General features: G+C 21.3%; 3 protein-coding genes across 3 annotated transcripts; 1 reads left to right on the top strand and 2 right to left on the bottom strand. All coding sequences in view use genetic code 6, as the record gives it.

Annotated features, from left to right (window-relative positions):
- Nucleotides 1-4,610: 4,610 nt before the first annotated feature.
- TTHERM_00434150 (lipase family protein) lies at nucleotides 4,611-5,790 on the bottom strand (the record flags this gene model as incomplete). Its single annotated transcript, XM_001011440.2, has 2 exons — nucleotides 4,611-4,909; nucleotides 5,223-5,790. The coding sequence occupies 2 exons, from the start codon at nucleotides 5,788-5,790 to the stop codon at nucleotides 4,611-4,613; spliced, it is 867 nt and encodes a 288-aa protein (XP_001011440.2).
- Nucleotides 5,791-13,290: 7,500 nt separating this feature from the next.
- TTHERM_00434120 (transmembrane protein, putative) lies at nucleotides 13,291-14,520 on the top strand (the record flags this gene model as incomplete). The annotated part of the gene is made up of 5 exons (XM_001011437.2): nucleotides 13,291-13,444; nucleotides 13,540-13,596; nucleotides 13,659-13,702; nucleotides 13,755-13,859; nucleotides 14,173-14,520. The coding sequence occupies exons 1-5, from the start codon at nucleotides 13,363-13,365 to the stop codon at nucleotides 14,518-14,520; spliced, it is 636 nt and encodes a 211-aa protein (XP_001011437.2). The 5' UTR covers nucleotides 13,291-13,362.
- Nucleotides 14,521-14,744: 224 nt separating this feature from the next.
- Nucleotides 14,745-20,473, bottom strand: TTHERM_00434110 (Serine/Threonine kinase; the record flags this gene model as incomplete). The annotated part of the gene is made up of 15 exons (XM_001011436.3): nucleotides 14,745-14,835; nucleotides 14,895-14,984; nucleotides 15,044-15,223; nucleotides 15,294-15,380; nucleotides 15,443-15,532; nucleotides 15,588-15,677; nucleotides 15,744-15,833; nucleotides 15,888-16,250; nucleotides 16,315-16,404; nucleotides 16,717-16,806; nucleotides 16,858-16,950; nucleotides 17,010-17,146; nucleotides 17,205-17,765; nucleotides 18,203-18,969; nucleotides 19,045-20,473. The coding sequence occupies 15 exons, from the start codon at nucleotides 20,471-20,473 to the stop codon at nucleotides 14,745-14,747; spliced, it is 4,248 nt and encodes a 1,415-aa protein (XP_001011436.3).
- Between the last annotated feature and the right edge of the window lie 642 nt (nucleotides 20,474-21,115).

Consider the following 21,115-nt stretch of genomic DNA (forward strand, 5'->3'; position numbering starts at 1 on the left):
ATGAATAAACTAAGTTCAATTAAATATACTAACCAAAATCTTATAAATTGTATTCAGAGATAAATTGCTTAAACATAAATAATTTTATAAGCTTTTATTTAAAAGTTAAGACCTATCAAAATATAAAATTTTTTATTTTAGGAAGTCATTTAAAAATTCTAGCTGTTTTATAAAGATTTTGACTTTCAAATTCAAGGAAATGTATCTAATTTATAAATAAATTCAGATAAAGGATTTATATTCATCACTTTGATAACTTTCATTTCTGCTTTGGGTGCTGAAAATATCGAATTTCTCAAAATAAATTTAATAAAAGATGAATTTTGTGAAAAAATAGTATTAATTATTTAATCCAGATATGTAAATTTGAATATTGATGATCATTTTTAAATTCAACTATTTGGCATTTAACAGTCCTAGAAAGTTAATATTATTTGCTGGAAGTATATTTAAAATATCATGAAATTGATTTGCCTTTAAAATAAACCCTCCATATAGCTTATTGGTAACTAAAAAGTTTAATTTTAAATTGAATACTTAGTTGATGTAACAATTTTATAATAAAATAATATTTGTTCGCTATTTGAATAAAGTGATAATAAACTCTCATTTTAATAAACTGGCTCTAACTTTTCTAATCATAAAAATTAACAACAGTTAACTAATTCTTTAAATTAAAGTCCTTATTATAAATACATGATTAGCTTAAATGATTGTTCTAAGCATTCTGATTCTTTATCACATATGCACAAATTAGATTGTACAAATACTAATATCTCAATTTTAAAATGAATTTTATTATTATTTAATAATTAACCAAACACATTTTATGTTATAGTAATGTTAATTTTCTTATACTCACATTTTATCTTAAGAATGGAGTTATTAGAAAATAAAAAAAATACTTCTGGAAATTCATTTGATGTTTTAAATAGTAAAAACTAAAAATATTTATTAAATATTAAAAGATGTTTTAAATTTTGTAAAGAAAGAGAACAATTATTGCAATTTGTAAAATTAAAAAATAATTTTCTTGATGATGATGTAAAAAATTAAAATTAATTTTCTGATATATTTTGAAATATTGTATAACACAGCATGTAATCAAAATCTTATATTTTTGTGTAAAAACTATAAATAGTTGCTCCAAATATTCAAAATAATATTTTTTTTTGCTTACTAGTATTCTACTATTGAAATTTTAATAAATTTTGGATTTCAGTATTATAAAAAGAAAATTCAATAAATACAGATGAAAACATACTCTAATAATACTGATTAGTTAGTGGCTTACTGTTTAAATAAAAGAGTAAATATAAAAATAAATATAAGTAATTAATTTCCTTTTCTATTTTTTTATTATATTGACAATATTAAATTTTGTAAAATAATTCAATTTTAATAAATGGTTTTTTTATGAATATAATTTTGAAATGCTTAAAATTCTTTGCTAGTTTATATTAAATTCAATAAATTTTTATAAAAACATAGTGAAAGTAAGAGAGTTTTTTGTGAGTTATTTTACTTATGAATAAACTAATAATAGTATCAGATTTATAATTAATCAAACAAAAAAAGTAAAAAGAAATTGATCATTAATTAATTAAGAGAAAATTAATTTTGTAAGAAATTGAAAAGAACTAGCAATGAAATACTATAAAGAAGATATTTTAGGGAGATGGTCTGCTAAATTTAAAGACACTTTTTTGGAATAAAGTTTTCATAATGAATGCTCTTCTAAAGTATTTTATTGTCATTTTAATTTGAATTGATTTTATTTTACATTAATTTTAAAATTACTATTTTAAAAAATTAAAACATAACCATAATGAAATAAATAGAGATTAAAGATAATTTATTTGGTATGTGTTCAGATAATGGTTTCCAGCTCCTTGTAAATTATTTTTTTCTCTGAGAGAAATGTAATCTTATATTGTTAAATCTTTGGTCCCTTAGTGCTTATGGCCCTCGTTAAATTCGTACCAATGAAATACTCACAGTATTTAATTATCATAGGATAATTATATTCTACCTTTAGCATTTGTTCAAGAAATACAAAAGAGCCACATAAGAGTTTTGAGATTTATTATATCAATGGAATTGTAAATTTTCCTTCAAATATTCAAATAACTATATCATTGATTTTATTTTATATATTTCTTAAAGATATGATATACATATTTCATTTATTTGAGTATTTAACTAAGAAATTATTTAATAAATAATAGACTCAAACTATTATTTGGATAGTAGGAGTATACAACTTTACAGCTGAAACTATAGCTATGATAATCAATTTAGGAATTATAACTTACTTCTAACAAATATCTTATTTCTATAATGTAAACTACTCATTCTATATTTTTATTGTGCTTGCTTACAAGTATTCTCACAATATTAATGATAGAAAACTGTTTCTTGCTTTAAAAAACTTTCAAATGTGGGAAAAAAGTTTTGAAAAAATTATACCCAATTTATTCATTTTGTAGTAATTTGACTATAGAACTCACAAGATGTCAGTCTATGGTATTTATTCTTTCTTTTTTTTACTTTTTTAGTGAATTTATTTTTATTTTACATTCAAACACTTGCTTCACATAAATTAATTTACTAGTTAATTTTTCGGTTATTTTTACATTTATTATTTAAATTAAGTTTATTAATTTTAAAGTATTGATAAATCATAAGCTTTTTAGATAATATCAAAAATTTAATAAATAAATATAGATTGTAATAAAAGAGCTCAAAAATTTGGAATCTAGAGTAGTTAAGAAAAATATATTGAATTCTTGAGTTCACTTTAAATAGAAGAATTAGATTTGGGTAATAAATAATATACTTATGAAAAAAAATAGCTAAAATTTAAAACTCTCAAAGACTTTTTGCTTGAAAAGCATGCTAATATTTATAGCTAATTTTTTCATAATAAAATGAATAAGTAGAAAAAATTCAAATCAATGAACAGCTCCAATTTGAATATGAGCCATCAAGAATAATATTAAAGCTAGATGTCCAATCAAATTTAAGAAAAAGAAATAATAGAATCTTTAAAAGTATCATTGATGAATCAAGATAAGTAATAAAAAACATTTTTCAAAGTAAATGTTCATAGAGTTTTCATGAATGAGCCATTTTTAGTTCTTTGCTTAGAGGACATTAGCTTTTTTTAGAAAATGAAGAAATTAGAAGATAAAATTTTTAAAAGAAAAGACTTATTTTTAGAAATGGTAAACTTTATCATGAATAAACTAAGTTAAGTTCAATGTAAAAACATAAATCTCATAGATTGCATTCAGAGATAAATTGCTTAAACATAAATAATTTTATAAGCGTTTATTTAAAAGTTAAGGCCAATAAAAATATAAAACTTTTTATTTTAGGAAGTCTTTTAAAAAATCAAACTAATTTATAAAGATTTTGACTTTCAAATTCAAGGAAATATATCTAATTTATAAATAAATTCAGATAAAGAATTTATCTTCATCACTCTGATATCTTTCATATCTGCTTTGGGTGCTGAAAATATCGAATTTTTCAAAATCAATTTAATAAAAGATGAATTTTGCTAAAAAATAATATTAACTATTAAATCTAGATATATAAATTTGAATATTGATGATCATTTTTAAATTTTACTATTTGGCATTTAACAACCCTCAAAAGTTAATATTATGTGCTGGGAGTATATTTAAAATATCATGAAATTGATTTGCCTTTAAAATAAACCTTCCATAAAGATTATTGACAATTAAGAAGTTGAATTTTAAATTGAATACTTTGCTGATGTAACAATTTTAAAATAAAATAATAAATGCTCACTATTCGAATAAAGTGAAAATAAATTCTCACTATAAAAAAATGTTTCTAATACTTCTAATCATAGAAATTAACTACAGTTAACTAATTCTATAAACTCAAGCCCTTAATATAAATATATGATTAGCTTAAATGAATATTCTAAGCATTATGATACTTTATCACCTATACGCAAATTAGAAAATACAAATAGTCATTTTTGAATTTTAAAATTAATTTTATTATGATATAATAATTTACCTTATATTTTATATGTTACAGTAATATTTACATTCTTATGCTCACATTTTACCTTAAGGATGGAGTTATTAGATAATAAAAAAAAACACTTCTGAAATTCGTTTGATGTTTTAAATTTTTAAAAAATTATTAAATATTAAAACATGTTTTAAATTTGATAAAAAAGAAGACAATTATTTCAATTTTTAACATTAAAAATAATTATTTTAAAGACTATGTAAAAAATTAAAATTAATTTTCTGATATATTTTGAAATATTGTATAAAATAGGGTGTTATCAAAATCTTAAATTTTTGTGTAAAAATAAATTATAAATATTGCTAGGGAGATCTTAAAGGAGTGAATTTAAAGCAACTAGCATTACCCCCATCAAAATTTTTTTAAAAATAAAGCATGAAAATATAGTTTTCATTTAGTGGGAGAGTGTGGTTTTAATTTATGAGGAATTATTTACTAAATAAAGAACATTTTATGAAACATACTTTTTATAAATTTATTTATTACTTAATCCATTTAAAGGTTAGATAATCTTATTTCTTAATTTTATAAATCAATCAGCGACATGAAAGTAATTCTAATCCCCAACCAAATCCAAAGTAAGATTAATGGTCAATAACATTTGTAGCGAAATATACACCAAAGGAGCAGCTTTAATCTTCAGGCTTCAAGCATTTAGTATATTGATGCTTAGTGCTAGCATCACTATAAAATACTTCATTTCCAATATGCTTAAAAGAAAAAGGAAAAGAATAAGCTGGAAGTTAAACTACAGGGTCTTTATTTAAAGTTATTCTTGCACTAATTTTTGAGAAATTATTGTTTTAGGCAAACCAAAGACTAAATTATTAATTACCTTTACATAAAATTATCATTTTATTAATTTTAATTTCATTCACTATTTTTAAATTTGAAATTAAAAATTATATTAGATGCCTTACTTAAATGAAAGTATTTTTTTATTGTGAATTATTTTATTTATTATTGTTGAGGTTTTTAATAAAAGAAATTACAACATCCAAAATAAAAAACGATGTAAATCAAATTGTTTTTTAATTTATATTCAAAAATAGATTTTTCTTATAATAAGCTTAATGAGAGGGATGATATTTTCTGAGCAAAATTTTAATTAAAATTCATAAAAAAAGAAAATCTTATTTATTCTTTACCTATGCGAGGACTACCTTATGTGATAAAGGCATCTACAGGCATATTATTGTTCAGTTTATAAATTTCAGGAACCAACAAAGTAGCAAGAGCGCCTCCCAAGCTATGACCTGTTATATATATTTTACTATATTGGTACTATTTTCTCATTTTTATAAATTAAATCTTTAGAGAATCAAAAATAGATTAAAAGGCTTCATAAAAACCTTGGTGAACTTAGCACTTTTTACAATTTTAGTAGTCTACTTTTGAAATTGAAAGATCTGTTAACCAATTTTAGATGCTCCAAGGTAAAGTTCCTCTAGTAGCAATAACAATCGCGTCCTCCTTTTTGCTGTAGCCAATCATGTAAAAGATCTCTTTTTCATTTTCAAATGTTTTTATATCTTTTAATGGCTCTACTCTCTCACAAGTTTTACCACAAGACCAGTTTTTTAGATTAGAATGAGAGCAATACGAAGCTAAAGAATAAGCACTTAATCTCTCTGCTACTTCTATATCATACTAGAAAGATGAAACACTTAGGGATATAGTGGATAAAAGCAAGAAAATTATTTGATTGGTCTTCATTTTTTTATTGCTTTTATAGAGGATCTAAAATTGTGTATGTAATCTAAATTTTCAACTTAAAATTTAATTTATAGTGAAGTATAATAACTTTAACTTAAAGCTATTTCCAACTTTACTTAATTGCAACATTTAAATAATTTCGTCATCTCTAAATTTTATGGTAAAATAAATGGAATAATTTTTAAATATTTAATAATATCCTTAATCTTCAAAGATATTATTGCATAATTTTTATTTATAAGAAAAAAAGCATTAAATAAAATATTTTATTTTGACAAAACTTCAATAATTATAATAAAGCTGCCAAAAGTATGTTTTTGAAGTTTTTTATTTAAAGGTAGCAACAACCTAATTCAATAATAAAGTATACTCTGATTTTGTTAATTATTTTATCCTTCTAGCTGAGTAATATTTTCTAAATACTTATTAGTGCGTATGAATTTATACTGGAAAATAGTAAATATTATTATTAGATGATGTAATTTATTAATAAGTAATATTTAATAAAATTACTCATTTGAAAGGAAGGCAAATTAAAAAGTAAGATAATTAACACATCTTTTAAAGTTTTTGGCTAAGATTTTATTAATTAGCTATTTTAAATATAATTATAATAATAAAACATGAAATGTCTAAGTGTTCGATTTTATTTAAATTTTTAATAAGTAAGCAATTAATTAATATTTCTTTTAAAGCTACTATAAAATTAACCTGATAAGACTGGATAAATCGCAAATGAATTTAAGAAAAAATTAATTTTTTAAAGTAATACAAAATTATTTTAGCTGAGTAATAAAAACCAGATTTATTGGAATAATTATTATCTAAAGTAGAAAAATTGAAATTTAAGGTGAAATTAATTATATTTTAATATATAAACTAATTGTTTAACCACCAAATTTATTTTATAAATTTATTCAAATAACAAATCTTAAATTAAATATAATTAATTTCAATAAATGGAAATATTAAATAGTATTTTATTTAATAAAAGTGAATATTAATTTTGAAATTTAGAAGCTATTTATATAATAAAATGCTGTCTGTCTGTAAATAACCTAAAAATTACCAAAATAATTTTATTCAAAAGTTTAAAAACAATCTGTCTCAATCCTAATTTATTCTTATTTATTAGTTTTTAATACTTTATTTATATAATAAAAAAATATATAAAATAAATATTTAAAAATATTAAAATCTGCTTTAAAAATAAAATAATAAATTTAATAGAAGAATGAAAATTAAATTACTTCTGAAAAAAATTTTTGGATTGGGTGTTAACCGTTAATAAATATTTTCAGTATTTAGTTTCAGATTGGTTAGCACACATACCTTCCTTACATTTAATTTTTTTGAGCAAAATTTGGAGTAAAACTTAAATGAAAAAAATGCCTTTGCCTTAAAATTAATAAATAAAATAAAATTTTAATTTTAAATAGACAAAAAAGTTTAAGTTAAAATTTTAAAAAGTAATTTTCTATTATACTTATTTGATAGTTAGATAAATAACTTGAATAAAAAGCAAGAATTTGTATATGTTTGCCTTTTACATACTTTTAAAAAAATTTAAAATGTTTAATCATATTTTAACATAAATTTTATTAATTGAAACAACCCAACCCAACTCAATCAATTTAATTTCAAATTATCAAAGAATTTATAATAATTTATTGTTGAATTATCAACTTAAAAAAAAAATAAAATGGTGCTGTTTATTAATATTTTATTAGACTCCTTTTTTTTCATAAAATCAGGTATTATTGTAAATAATTTATTAAATTTTTTAAAAGACAAAATAGAAAATAAATAAGAATGGAAGCAGCAAGAATCTTTAAATAAAATATTATTTTAACTTCTTGTTAAGTCTGTTAATTTTTTAGTAAAGCCTAAAAAAATTATTTGAATCTGAGAATTCGATCTAAATAAATGTTGATATATTAATAATTAGTTACCTTATTTTTAGAGTTGTTATCACAATACAAATTGAATAAACTTTTTGATTAGTTTTCTAAAAATGAAATAAATGACATGATAATCAATGATTACTAAATATCTTGAAATTGATAGAGTATTACATTAATTTATAGAAGCGGAGATCTAGAAATAAAAAAAGTAAGATTTATTATTGTAAGATTATCTTAATTAATTCTGAGCTTATCTATGCACAGATAAACAATCCAAAAGCTTACTGGATTTTAAATAAAAGATTTAGATGTTAATTCTCTCAAAAATATTAGTGGATATTAATTAAATAAAATTTAAAAAAAACAAACAATAGGTAATAAGTGATTGAAAATTTGATTCATGTAAATATTTAGTTTCGAAGCGAAGTTATTAAAAAATTTTTTTAATATGATAATAAGCAAAAAAATAATCAATTTTTCAACTGAAATAGTTCCGAAGCGAAAAAAACTTTAGTTAATTTATTTAAAATTTTTTCAAAGTGTAACTTAGGATTTTTTTACCATTTAAGCGCAAGTTATATGAAGAAGTATTTTAAATATTGATGATTAAAATTATATTAAAAATAAATTAGTGATTAAAATTGTTATTCTTATAATTATGTTGAAATAGTAATCAATCTCATTTTTATTGATAATTGAATAATATTTTTGATGTGTGTATTTTTATTTATATTATAACTGGGAAGTTAATTATAAAATATATAAGTTACTCTAAACAATTTAATTTACCAAATTGAATTCAAGATTAAGAAATACTTTACTAATTAATTTTAAAAGCAGATTTTTAACTAAAGTTAATAGTTAGTTGTAATTATTAAAAATAAAATATTTAAGATAATAGTTAAATAGTAAATTACAAAATAAAACATGAACTAATAAAATAGCTTTCACGAAATTGAATTTTTGAAGGCAAATCAAAATTTCAATAATTTATAAACTGCTGAAAATGAAGAAAGAAACTTCATTAAATATTCTCCAAAAAACAAAGAGTTATAAATTATTTCATTTATTTACTTATCAGCTAATCGAATAAAAAAGGTTTGAAACATTTAAAAATATTTTTTTTTATTAGATAAAGAAGAGAGAATAGTCTAAATGCTATTAAAGATTTACAGAACTTTTCTTCAAAATTTAAAATTGACAATATCAAAAAACAACAATAGTAGTTAGTAATTTAAATGATTAATTAATTAATTATATGCCTCAGTTTATTTCAAAAAAAAAATAGAAGTTTCAGAGTCTAAATAATTTGAGCTAGTTTACAAAAAAACAAGAATAAAATATCCATTTTAGCTCAAAAAAAGGACAATCCTATAGAAGTGAAGATAATCTGCTAAGATCAAATAAATGCTTTGATTAAAATAAATCTTAAGTTTCCTATCATACATTCTCCTTTTTTTACAGGTTTATGATGTTACTTTTTGTTACTTTGTTTCTCGTTAGTGGTATCTTCAATTTATATACAAATCTGCAGGGAACTTAATGTGTAGATATATCTAAATTTAAGGCTGCTCTATAATTATAAGGGTTTCTTGAAAGTTAAATAACATCAAAAATTTCAGGAATGTGCTTAAAAACTTGGATAACTTAATAATCTATTGGAAATATTTAACATGATGAATCGGCTCTAAAAAAGTAGGAAACTGCAAATTTAGTATCATCCTGTGTAGCAATTATTTTTTTGATAATCTATATCCTGAAAGCTATCATAAATTAAGAGGATGAAAACGAATAAGATTAATTAAAAAATTTTATCCTTTTCATTTCAAATATTGAGAAAATCAGACCACAGGAACAAAGTAAATCCAAGGATTTTTAGAGTTATAAAGAACATATGATGGTAGTTTTTTTTAATTTTGTTAATTTATTTTTAAAGCTTAGATTGATAGATTTTTAAGTTTTTCTTAAAAGTAAAGACAATTAATTTTATTATTTAAAATAATTAGAATTTTTTTTCCAATTTAAAATTGAAAATTGATGATAAATAAGACTTTTTTCTCAAAGATAGAATTTACGATATATCTTTTTGCTTTAACTTTAAATAACTTCAAGAAATGAAATAAGAATTAATCAAATGGAGAAGCTTTTAATCTGTTGATGAAAATGCATTCGAAGTATTAGTTGAATCTCAAAATAAAATTTTTAATTAGGAACAAATAAGAAAAATAGTTGAATAATATAGAGCGCAGGTTTAATCTATTGAGCAATAATTTTATAATTGCTACACTGGAATAAAAGAAGATAAATATTTTATGAATCAGCACTTTTTAGGAAGTGCTTTCCTAATATTTAAGTATTAAAAAGGTATGCTCTATATATTTATAATAAGATTTTATTTTATAGCTAAAGTTTTTTTTAAAAGATGCTTAGATTTTTGAGTAACTTACTAGGAGTTAAGGAATATTGTACTAAAATAAATAACTGAGAATTGAAGTATTTAATTTAAATTATTAAATTATTTTTTTTGATTCACATAATTAAATTTATTGTTTGTTTATATTAAAGAAAGCAGAAATAACAGATCATATTAAATGGGAAAACCTTTCTGCAAAAAGATATATTTACTTTTTTCCAGTAAAAAAACTATTTGGATTATCGTCAATTACATATTGTTTGCTAGGTTATTTTTCTTACCTAACTTTCTAGAAAATGTCTTTATAAAATACAAAAGAACTATATTCTTAGGTTGAGTTGTAACTTATGTCTATAGCAGTCTCGATAGGATTTAGCATAATAAATAGCGTACATTAATATTTCACCAACGATTTTATTAGGTAAAATATTTATTTTAATTTTATTTATTAAATTTATTTATGAAATATTTTCAAATTTAAATAAATAGCAAGGTTAAATTTCATTTTGATAGTGAAGAAATTTATTTCTCATTTAAATTCTCTGTGCTTTCATATTTTCTCTTCTCTATTTTGATTCCGCCTCTGCTGATTCAATCAATAGAAAATTACTCGCTTTTTACAGTTTACTTCAGTCAAAGTAAATTTTTACATGAATTAAATTGTTTATATTAATATGAAATAATAATTCTTAAAATTTGTTTAATCGTACAGATGGGTTAATGCAAGCTTACTATTATATTGTGATTGGCAAAACTATTAATAATTTTGTTTTTTATTCCATCCTTTTTATATAGATTAGATTCAAATAAAATTAATCTAAAACTGTTTAGTTTATCTTAAAGCTTGCAAGTTATATTTAAAAACCAGTATTTGATGCTCGAACTAGATACTAAAATGCTCTTTCAGTATCAATAATTGTTTTCGGATTAGCTCCAGTCTTTCCTGCTTGCTTTTTATTTGGGGCTTTTTACTTTGCTTTTGAATTTGTTGTAGTAAAAGTAAATAAATTGCAGTTGAATTATATTATTTAAAATATTAACTAAAAAATTGTTATTTTATTATTTAATTAATCGTTTAATTATTTATAAAATCTATTTTATAAATGAATGAATAGTTGATGATCTAATATAAATATATTGAATTGAACAAAAATTAATTCAGAGATCCTTGCTTTTTTATAGTCTTTATTGGGAAAGGGATTTTAGTTTATACTAATTGTATTTACCTCTATTTTAAAATGCTAAACAATATAGATGCTTTGTTTGAATAGTTGTTAGCAATTTTAGTAATTGCTAACGTTATAATACTACCTTTTATGTTCTTTTAGTTCGTTAATTATGTTAAAAGTGTAGCACAGAAAAAATTTAAATTACGAGATATAGAAAGCACCTAATATACCTAACTTTCTTATGAAAGTGTACTTTAAAATAATCTATTTGATGTAAAATATTTCATTTAAAAGCATTAATTTACTCTTTTTAAAATTAACTAGAATTACAGGTATTAAAACCCTCCATTAAAAAGCCAATTCTATATTTAAACATAGATAAATAAAAAGTGAAAGAGTTTTACATTTAAAAACAAACAAACAAATAATTACTAAAAAATTCTGATTTGAAAACATATAATAAAATTAATAAAAATTTAATACAACTAAAATTAATGAGATAAATATTTTAAAAGTAATTCTTATTATATATTTCTAATATTTATCTTTATAAAAGTTTAAAATTAATTATCATTTTACCAAGCAACTTATTATTATTCTAATGATTAAATTAATTTAAAATGTTAGTAAATATAAAATACATCATAATGCATATAAATTAAAAATTGTACGAATAAATTAGATAATACAGATAAATCATTTATATTTACCACTCTTTTTAAACTATTTTTAGCACATATATCAAAATAAATACCCAATAATACACTTCTTTTATTCTTTTAATTAATTAATTTAATTAAAAAGTTTTACAACTAATAATGTATGTGTTTATGTTTTTATGCTTGTTTGTACTTTACACAAAAATATAAACGATTATGCAAAAAAATTATAATATTAATCTATATAGAAATTTTTAATTTTTATAATATAAATTCATCATTTCATTTAAATCCAGGACATGAAGAAATTTATAAGTTACTATTTTTTTTATTTTAAGAAAGAAGGTTTGCAGTTTTTTTTTTGAAAGAAGTAAAGAATAATAAAATACAAGAGAGTAAGTAATATAAAAGGCAGTGTTTTAATTTAGTATTAAATTAGAATTATTTAGTGAATATTTCATTTATAATATTTTAATTGAATAATTTATGAATAGAAATAAATGGCTTTCATTATTAAATCTTCAATAAGAGCTTGCACAATGATTCAATCCTTTTAAAATCAAGTTTTAGCATTTATAGAGTCTCACAAGTAAGTAATTTTGTTTTGCAACTCAAAAGTGAAGATATTCAGCAATGTAGAAGAGCTTACCGAAGAAAGAATAAGCAATCTTGAACACAGAAGTAAACATTTTTTCTTTTATTTTTTTGAATGTTTGTTTGTTTGTTTGTTTGTTTGCTTGCTTGCTTGTTTTTAATATATTAGAATCTAATTAATTTATTATATTATCGAATTAGTAAAAGGATGCTTTTAATTTGAATGTAAAAAAACGTAAATTTACTAATAAGGATATATTTTGGCGTTAGGTTTAATTTATCACTTCTATTAACTTTCTTATTTATTTATTTTTTCTTTTCTATTTTAATTATTGATCAATCAATTTTAAGTTGTTTGATTAATTAAGTTTCTTAGTTTGCTGATACGATTTTTTCAATCATAAAAAAGATCATTTGTTTAACTACCTAACTTTTTTATTTACCTGATTTTTACGAATACAAATTTTAGTGATTAAAATGCTAATTAATCTTTTTTGCAGATCAAACAATATCAATTAAATGCTACACAAATAGCCATAAATTTAAGATAAAACACTTGAATTAAAATATATAAATTCAATTTCATGAATCTAGATTTATTTAAAATAATAGAAACTGGAAATTCACTAAAATAATTAATTAACTTTAAAAGAAAAACATTTTTATTGCTGAAATTTAATTTGAATATTTGATTCGTTTATTTATTAAAAAGCTTTCAATCTCAAATTTTGAAAATATTTTGCAAATTAATTAAATCTAAAATCATTCATTACCTTATTTATTATTTCAATATATTTTTATTCAAGTTTGCATATCTTTTTTTTGCTGATCTCATGAATTAGTTTGAGGAAAATGAATAGGAATTTATTGAAACGAAGGAATAAATAAAACGTTTACTAAGAAATTCAAATTCCAGTAAAAAATTACATAAAAACAAATTGTTATTTATTTATTTGTTTGTTTGGTTTAAGACATTACTTCATTTTATAAAATTAAATTGTATTTAAAAGGGAATGTAGAATAGTAAATATAATCAGAAATGAAATAGTTAAAATTTAGCTTAACAAGTAAAATAAATATTCGAATAAGCAAGAAAATTAAAAAGAGATTTTAACAATAATAACAATAGGTATGGAATAAGAGTCTATTAGCATAAAAAAGCACTAATAAAAAGTAAATTAGAGGTGAAATAAACATTTTTTTAGATTAATTATTATCTAAACAGGTTAAACAGTATTAAAATGAATATCTGTAGCTATAGCAAGAAATAAACTAGAAAGGAATACAACTTGCACAATAGGCACTTTTCGGTAAATAGTTTGATGCCTTAGTAATTTAAATTGATAATAATTTTATTTTGAAAAAAAACAAAATAATGATGAATAAATAGTCTTAATAAATTTATTAAAGGCTTAATTTAGTAAATATGAATGAATGAATGATTCAATAAATATTTTTTATACAAAAAAATAAATTTTAAATATATGAAATAAATAGATGCTTTTTTTACAAAAACATGAAAATCATTTCAGCTTTTAAAAAATATTTGATTGAGTTAATATTCCTTAGCAAAAAGTTCAACCAACAATGATTTTATGAATTTTGATATTTATATTTAAATATTTTATTTATAATTTAAATAGAGGGTTCAAGAAAAACAATATTAGTAACACAATATGAGTGGAAATGATGACAATGAAATATATATTAGCAATCTAAGATCTAACAATACATTAATTGGAGCTAAGCATGATATTTACAAAGCTAGCCAATATGCTGACTCGATGTAATCTAACGTTAACGCATAGAATAAATAATTAGACAAAGTAGTTCAAAGAACTTAACATAACTAGAGGGAATTCGACCAAGCTGAAGGCGATATTAATACTATGTAGAGAAGGATTAACCTAAATAAATGCTTATTATATTCACTATTTGCTTTTATAGTTGCTGGATTTCTATTTATAATAATTTATAAAGCCTTCTTGTGAAAAATAAGAGAAATGGATGGTTATATTATTTATTTACTTATAAAGAAAAGATTTATATTAATGCTTGATTGATATTATTGATTTATTGAGTTATTAAGCTATTTAGCTATCTATTTAAGTAATTGAAGTTATAAAACAAACTTAATTAATTAATTTATTAGAGTTAATATAAATAGAAAAATAATTACATTTAAATATTTTATAATTTATTTATTAAATAAAATTCATATTATAAGCTCCAAAACTTTATTTTTCTTGAAATAAGCACGCAAGTCTTGCTCAAATTTCTTCTTGCTTCCTTCAGTAAACTGGTTTCTAAATAAAAATTTTGGTTGTTTTTTATTTGGGTTTTAATGTAAAAAAATAATAAATACGATTCCAAGTCTAAACAAAAGTATTTCAGTTTTTTAAATGACTCTCCCATTTTAATAATTTGATCTAAAGTTTTATCGTCAAGTTGATTGCTTTTAATTTAATTATTTATTTATTAATTTATTTAACTTAAGAAATAATTTATTTTTACTTTCTTGCACTGTAATAAACGCTATTTAAGAATTTTCCTTGTAACAGTTACTTCCAAATTTAAAGATGACTTGGACCTGAAATATTTGAATCACTCAAGTTCAAATTGAACTCCTCAATGCACTTAGAATATTGTAATCCTGAAGCTATGAATAGAGCTGCTTTGTCATCTAATTTGTTACTATTTAAAAAAATAAAGAAAAATTGTTAATCTTTTTTTTGTTAATCTATAATAAATTCATTTTATTTACTTTTATATATTGAGAGAAACAGTTTTGAGTTGCTAAATGCTCATGATTCTTCCTACATAAATCATATCTTCTGACACTAAACCACATCTGAAATAACAAATAAAATATTGAGTTATTTTTATTTTTTAAAAATAATAAATAGAATTTACCCTTCCATTTAAAGTCTTATTTTAGTAATTCTTTTTTTATTTGTTAATCCTTTCTCAATTTCAGACAATCCCAGAGAAGTAACGCTATTACTGTTAATTTTCAATATCATATTTATAGATATTTTGTTATAAAATATAAAATTACTTTGTTAAATTCATCTGTATAGATTCTAAACTTTCTAAAGCTTAAATAGCTTTTCCAAGTTATTCAAATCCTGCTCCTTCTATTTAGTTTCTTTAAAAAATTTATTAAATTAAAAAAAACATTTATAAATAATTAATTGTCTATTAATCTATTTACCCCCAAATGTAAAGATTGAAATGTCTAAGATTTACTAAGTTTTATAAGCATAAAGAAAATTCTTTTAATCCTCTATTTTGAATAGAATTCCTTTTTTTTATTTAAATTACTTATATTAATTTATAAATACTAAGTAAATTTTACACTTAAACTACAATTGTAAGTTCTCTCAATTAAGTGCTATTTTCAATAAGATTTCCGACTTGAATGAAGCCTTAGTCAGCAAAAAATTAATTTTAACTCAAATTTAAATAGAATGACTGTAGCTGCTTGAGCTTTTCAAAAGAATCTTTCATTTATTTTACACCTTTATAAGTAATGCTGTTATTGGCTAATTTTAATTCGAGTTTTTTAAGTTAATTGCAAGCCTAAAGCACATTGCAAATAGTATCTACACATTCTAATCCTAGTTGATTTTGACTTAGATCTAGTATTAATTCACTCAATTAAGTCAGTTTTGCTAAATTTTATAATCCTGTAATAATCCCCTAAGAACCAATCATATTACTATATTTTAGAATTTTTTATTTTTATTAAATAAGTAATTAGATTAGATTAATTAATCATTTACTTTGAAATGTTTATTTTTAAAACTTTTAGCTTTAAGCAAGCAGATACCCCTTATAATAAGTAAATGCACCCCTATTCCCCTAAAGAACTCCTATTCAAAATTATTAATTTTATATTTATTTATTTATTCTCTGACATAAATATAGAAAAAATAAATAAAATTAAAAAATTGTTTAAATGAGAGAAAATAGTTAAAATGAAAAAGGGTGTTTTAAGCACTTCTAAAATAATATTTGAAGTTATTGAAATAAGAAAGCGAATAAATAAATACTCAGTAAACCATAATAATTGATTTTAAATACTTTTGTTTTCTTTAAAAATATAATTTCGTAATTAGTAATAATAAGCTTTTATAATATAATGCATTTAAATGTATTTGAATTAACTAAAAATTTTAATTTACTAGAATAAAGAGAGCTCTAAATTTACTAATAGCTGTGATTTGGATATAGCTTCACCTAGCAGTTTTGATTACTCCACAGTTAAAAATATTCTATAAAAATATTAAATTTTTAATTTTAAATGACAATATCAATAAATATACTAATCCAGAGATAGAAAAAGCTTTTTTAGCATTATTCTCTTGATTGTTTCTTTTAGCTTTGTGAATTATTCAATTAATTATTTTGGCTAAACACTTTATTCAAACAAAAGGTTTAGAAATCATTTTGAGAATTGTTTGTGTATAAATTTTACGAGTTAAGTTCTATACGAAATGAGGATACATTGTTTTTAACAGAGTCCTCAAGCAGCTCCATAATATTGTCTTTATTCATTACTTCTTCCCATATACTTGACTGTAATCTTTCAAGTTATTACTGTCTGCTACTCAACTATTGATTATATTAAAAAATAATAAATTTAATTTGGTTTTCTTGATTTAAAATTTACAATTGTAAGCCTGTTTTCTTCAAAGACCTGCTAATATAAATCTTAGAAGGTTACTCTGTCATTTTAATTGTAAACAAGCATTTGCTTTAGAATTTTATTTAATCCGAAAATGTATTTATATCTTTTTTTGGCTTCGTGTCTCAACTCCTTAACCTCTGCCATATATTTATCTTTATCTAGTCTAACTTTTTTATCTTTATCTACCAATTTAAAAGTAAGGAACTCCAAGAATACAAGTCCTAAAGAGAAAACATCGCTCTTGAAAGGATTATATTAAGTAACTGTATTGTAAATTCCTGTATATACTTCTGGTGACATGTAAACTTCTGTACCAGCAACAGTCCTTGTACGGGTGTATTAGCTAGAAGACTCTAAACCTACTCCACTACCTACGTCACAAACTTTATAAACAATATTTTGATCATCATCTTCTACAATAAGAATATTCTAAGGTTTTATATCTCTATGAGCAATATTATTTTTTTGCAAGTGATAATGAACATCAATCATGCTTTTCATAAATTCTACTACCTCTACTTCATTAAAGTATGCACCATCAATCTATTTATTAAATTTATTTTTTCAAAAATAATCAATTAAAAACAAACTAATGTAAAGAGGTTGCTGCAGATTAAAAATAATAATTAAAAACCCTGTTTTATTTATATCTTAATATTTAATTTCTGTTTATTAAAATCAAATTATTAACTTTATATTTTTTAAAAAGTTATTAATTCATTCCATAAAAGTTGAGTAGCTATTTAAAGTTTTAAAAATTAATATGCTTTATTTGTTTTTTACCATAATTTAATTAATTAATTAGAGTTAAACACTTCTATCAATAAATTCTTCTTTATACATTTAAATATTTTCTAATGAAATTTTTGTTTGCTATTTAATAATAAGATTTGAAAACTTCAAAAATATTTTGTAGTGTTTTTTATGTTTGCTTTCTAAAAACGAGAGAAATGCGAGATATATTTTTTTAGGAATTTTACCTCTGATTGATTTTAGATTTATTTTGACTTAGTTGTTTCTACCTAAGATATGCTTAATTCTTCTTGTTGCTTTTTGTTTTAGTTTTAACGTTGCTGCATGAACATTTTTAAAGACTGCTTTCCTCTTTCCATGACTATATTTCCAATTAATATTTAGCTGTCATTATTTTCCTTTGTTATAAAGTATCCGTAGAATTTAATCATATTTTCATGAGGGAAAAGCTTTGTTTTTTCGAGAATATTACACTCATTTATGAATTATTCATAAGTACAGTCTCTTTCTGTTATTCTCACTTGTTTGACGCATTCTGTCAAAGAGTCATTTAAACGATTTCTAGCCTCATAAACATAGCTATTGCTTTTTGCAAAACACTTTTCAAGGGAGTATGTTTCGAATAGGGACTCATCTCCTTCATAAAACTTACAATTTTGTTGCTTCATCTATGTCCTTGTATTTGAAGAACTACTCCTTGCTCTTTCCTAATTTTGAATATATTGCTATTACTATTAATTTGGTGATTTATCTTAAACTTGATTATTATTCTTGAAAAGATCGTTGTTATTGTTGTTGTTTAATATGCTGTAATTTACTATTTAATTTATTTTATTGTTATTAATATTGATAAAGTTTATTGGACTATCGTTATTGCTGCTACTTTGCTAAATTCTTCCTTTTCTGATTGTTTAATTCTCACTAGTAATAGTATTATTTTCTGCTTTTAATAAGTGCAAATCTACTTATGATTCCTCTGCTTAATCACTCAATTCTATTAAATTTAAAATTTAATTGAATAAATTTGTAATGATTTGATAAAAAATTAATGATTTATTTATTTATTTACTATTTATGTGCTTGAATGTATATAAGTGGTGAACATTATCTGAGCCAAAGAAATCACTATAGTAATTCTAATTATTTTTCTTCTAATCTGAATCTTTTATATCTCCTGCCATTTGCTGATTTCCCAAATTAAGTTTACAATCATTTTCTTTATAATTTTTTTTTATTTCATATGAACCATCTTCAAAATTAATTATCTCCATGATAGGGTGAAGATCTTTGAGCAAGGTATACTTGAAACCCTTAAATTATTAGTTTTTTTGTTGAATTTCTAATAATTTGTCTTTTTCTTGGTTATTATATCGATTCTAGCAATTATTGCTATTTATCTAATTGAACTCATTATCTAATGATTCATTATACTCATTTTCTTTAAAGATATAATTAAATTTATTAAACTATTAATTTTATTCATTTTCATTAAGAATAAAATCCTCATTGCTATTCTAAACTTGTATGTCTTAGATGTCATCAAGCTATTTTTCTTAAAAATTTTAGAAAATAAAATTATTTCTTTGGGGAGAGCCATCTTATTATTTGAACAGTTATTAAATTAAATTTTATTCTTAAAATAATTTTTTCTTTGTTTATTGTTAATTTTTTAGCCATCTTGTTTATTCTAATTTGTTTTTTTATTGTAAACAATTTATCTACGAATTATTATTTTAGGGGGTCATTTAAGAATAGACACATTTTGTCTACTCTTCTTGTTGATTTGATTTTTTTATTTATTCTGATAAATTATACTTGCTCCTAAATTTTTATTAGCTGCTGAGTTATGGTAATTAAGGTAATTTATCTTATTTTCCTAGCTATAAACTCAATTGAATCTATTATTTTTCTTATTTTTATTTAGTAAGCATTGAATTGAATTTCTTCTTTATAACCTATTCAATTTATAGATTGTTTTGTGAATTACTTTTTGATGATTAAGGTGATAAAAAATATTATCTTATAGGTCTTTAAACATTTTCTAAGCTTTCTAACTTGCAAATTGATTTCCTTTAGTAAAATGAATCATCATCATTTTCTGTTAACAAAGAAGGAATATTTTTAAAACCTTTATAAAACCTTTGTTAAGACTTAGCACTAAAAATTGAAGGTTCTTCCTCAACTACAGTTTTTTTTGCGGCTTAAGTTACCCTCCTATTAGAATTTGATTTCTAATCCAACACACTTTATATTTGCAGGTCAATACAATTTTTATTATCTTATTAAATTCTACTAAGACTTTTACTTGGATATAGAATCTTTGAGCTCTAAGTAATTTACTATCTATCATTTTTTTATAATTCTTTCTAACTCTTTACAGAAGTTATAGTCAAAATAGATGATTATTAATTACTATCCAGTAATAGAATTAGTCGTTTATTTTTGTTACCCCAACAAAATTTTTTGGTATTATATTAAGTTCTATCTAAGAAGATCATTTTATACTTTAAATTGTATTTATAAGATTTGAAAACCAATCAAATAAACTAACTATCTAACTAACTAAAATAGTTTAGATGTAAATATCAAAAATAAATGTTAAAAATTGACTGATTTCTTTTATTTTATGAAAAAAAATCAAATTATTTAAATAAATTTTTTATTCAATAAATTTAAATAAAGAATGATAATTCTGATTGAATAAAATTCATATTAAGTAAAAGATATTCATTCAACTTTTCTATATAACTTATTTAAATTAAATTTTATTAAAAAAAGAATTAGAAAGTTAATCATATTCATTCAATTATAAATTATTTCTTTATTTTGTGAGTGACATCTATTTTACAAATTACAATAGCCGAATTATTTATTTTCTATTCGAGCAAGTGAGTGAGTTTGTGGTTTAAATTAATAATTAATCGTTACAATATATTTATTTTTATTTACTTCAATAAATAATTATTTTACATCACTTCAGCATTTTATAAAATATTTTATCTTTACTCCTTAAAGTTTAGGTTTTTAGGTATGGAGGGGAGGGGGATACCCCCTTTTATTTTTATGATATAATAGAAAAATAATATTAAATATGAATACACATCTATAAGCCTTAAAATATTTTTTTCAATTTCTTACCT

This window comes from Tetrahymena thermophila (assembly GCF_000189635.1).
Source record: "Tetrahymena thermophila SB210 genomic scaffold scf_8254470, whole genome shotgun sequence".
Taxonomy (NCBI): Eukaryota; Ciliophora; class Oligohymenophorea; order Hymenostomatida; family Tetrahymenidae; genus Tetrahymena; species Tetrahymena thermophila.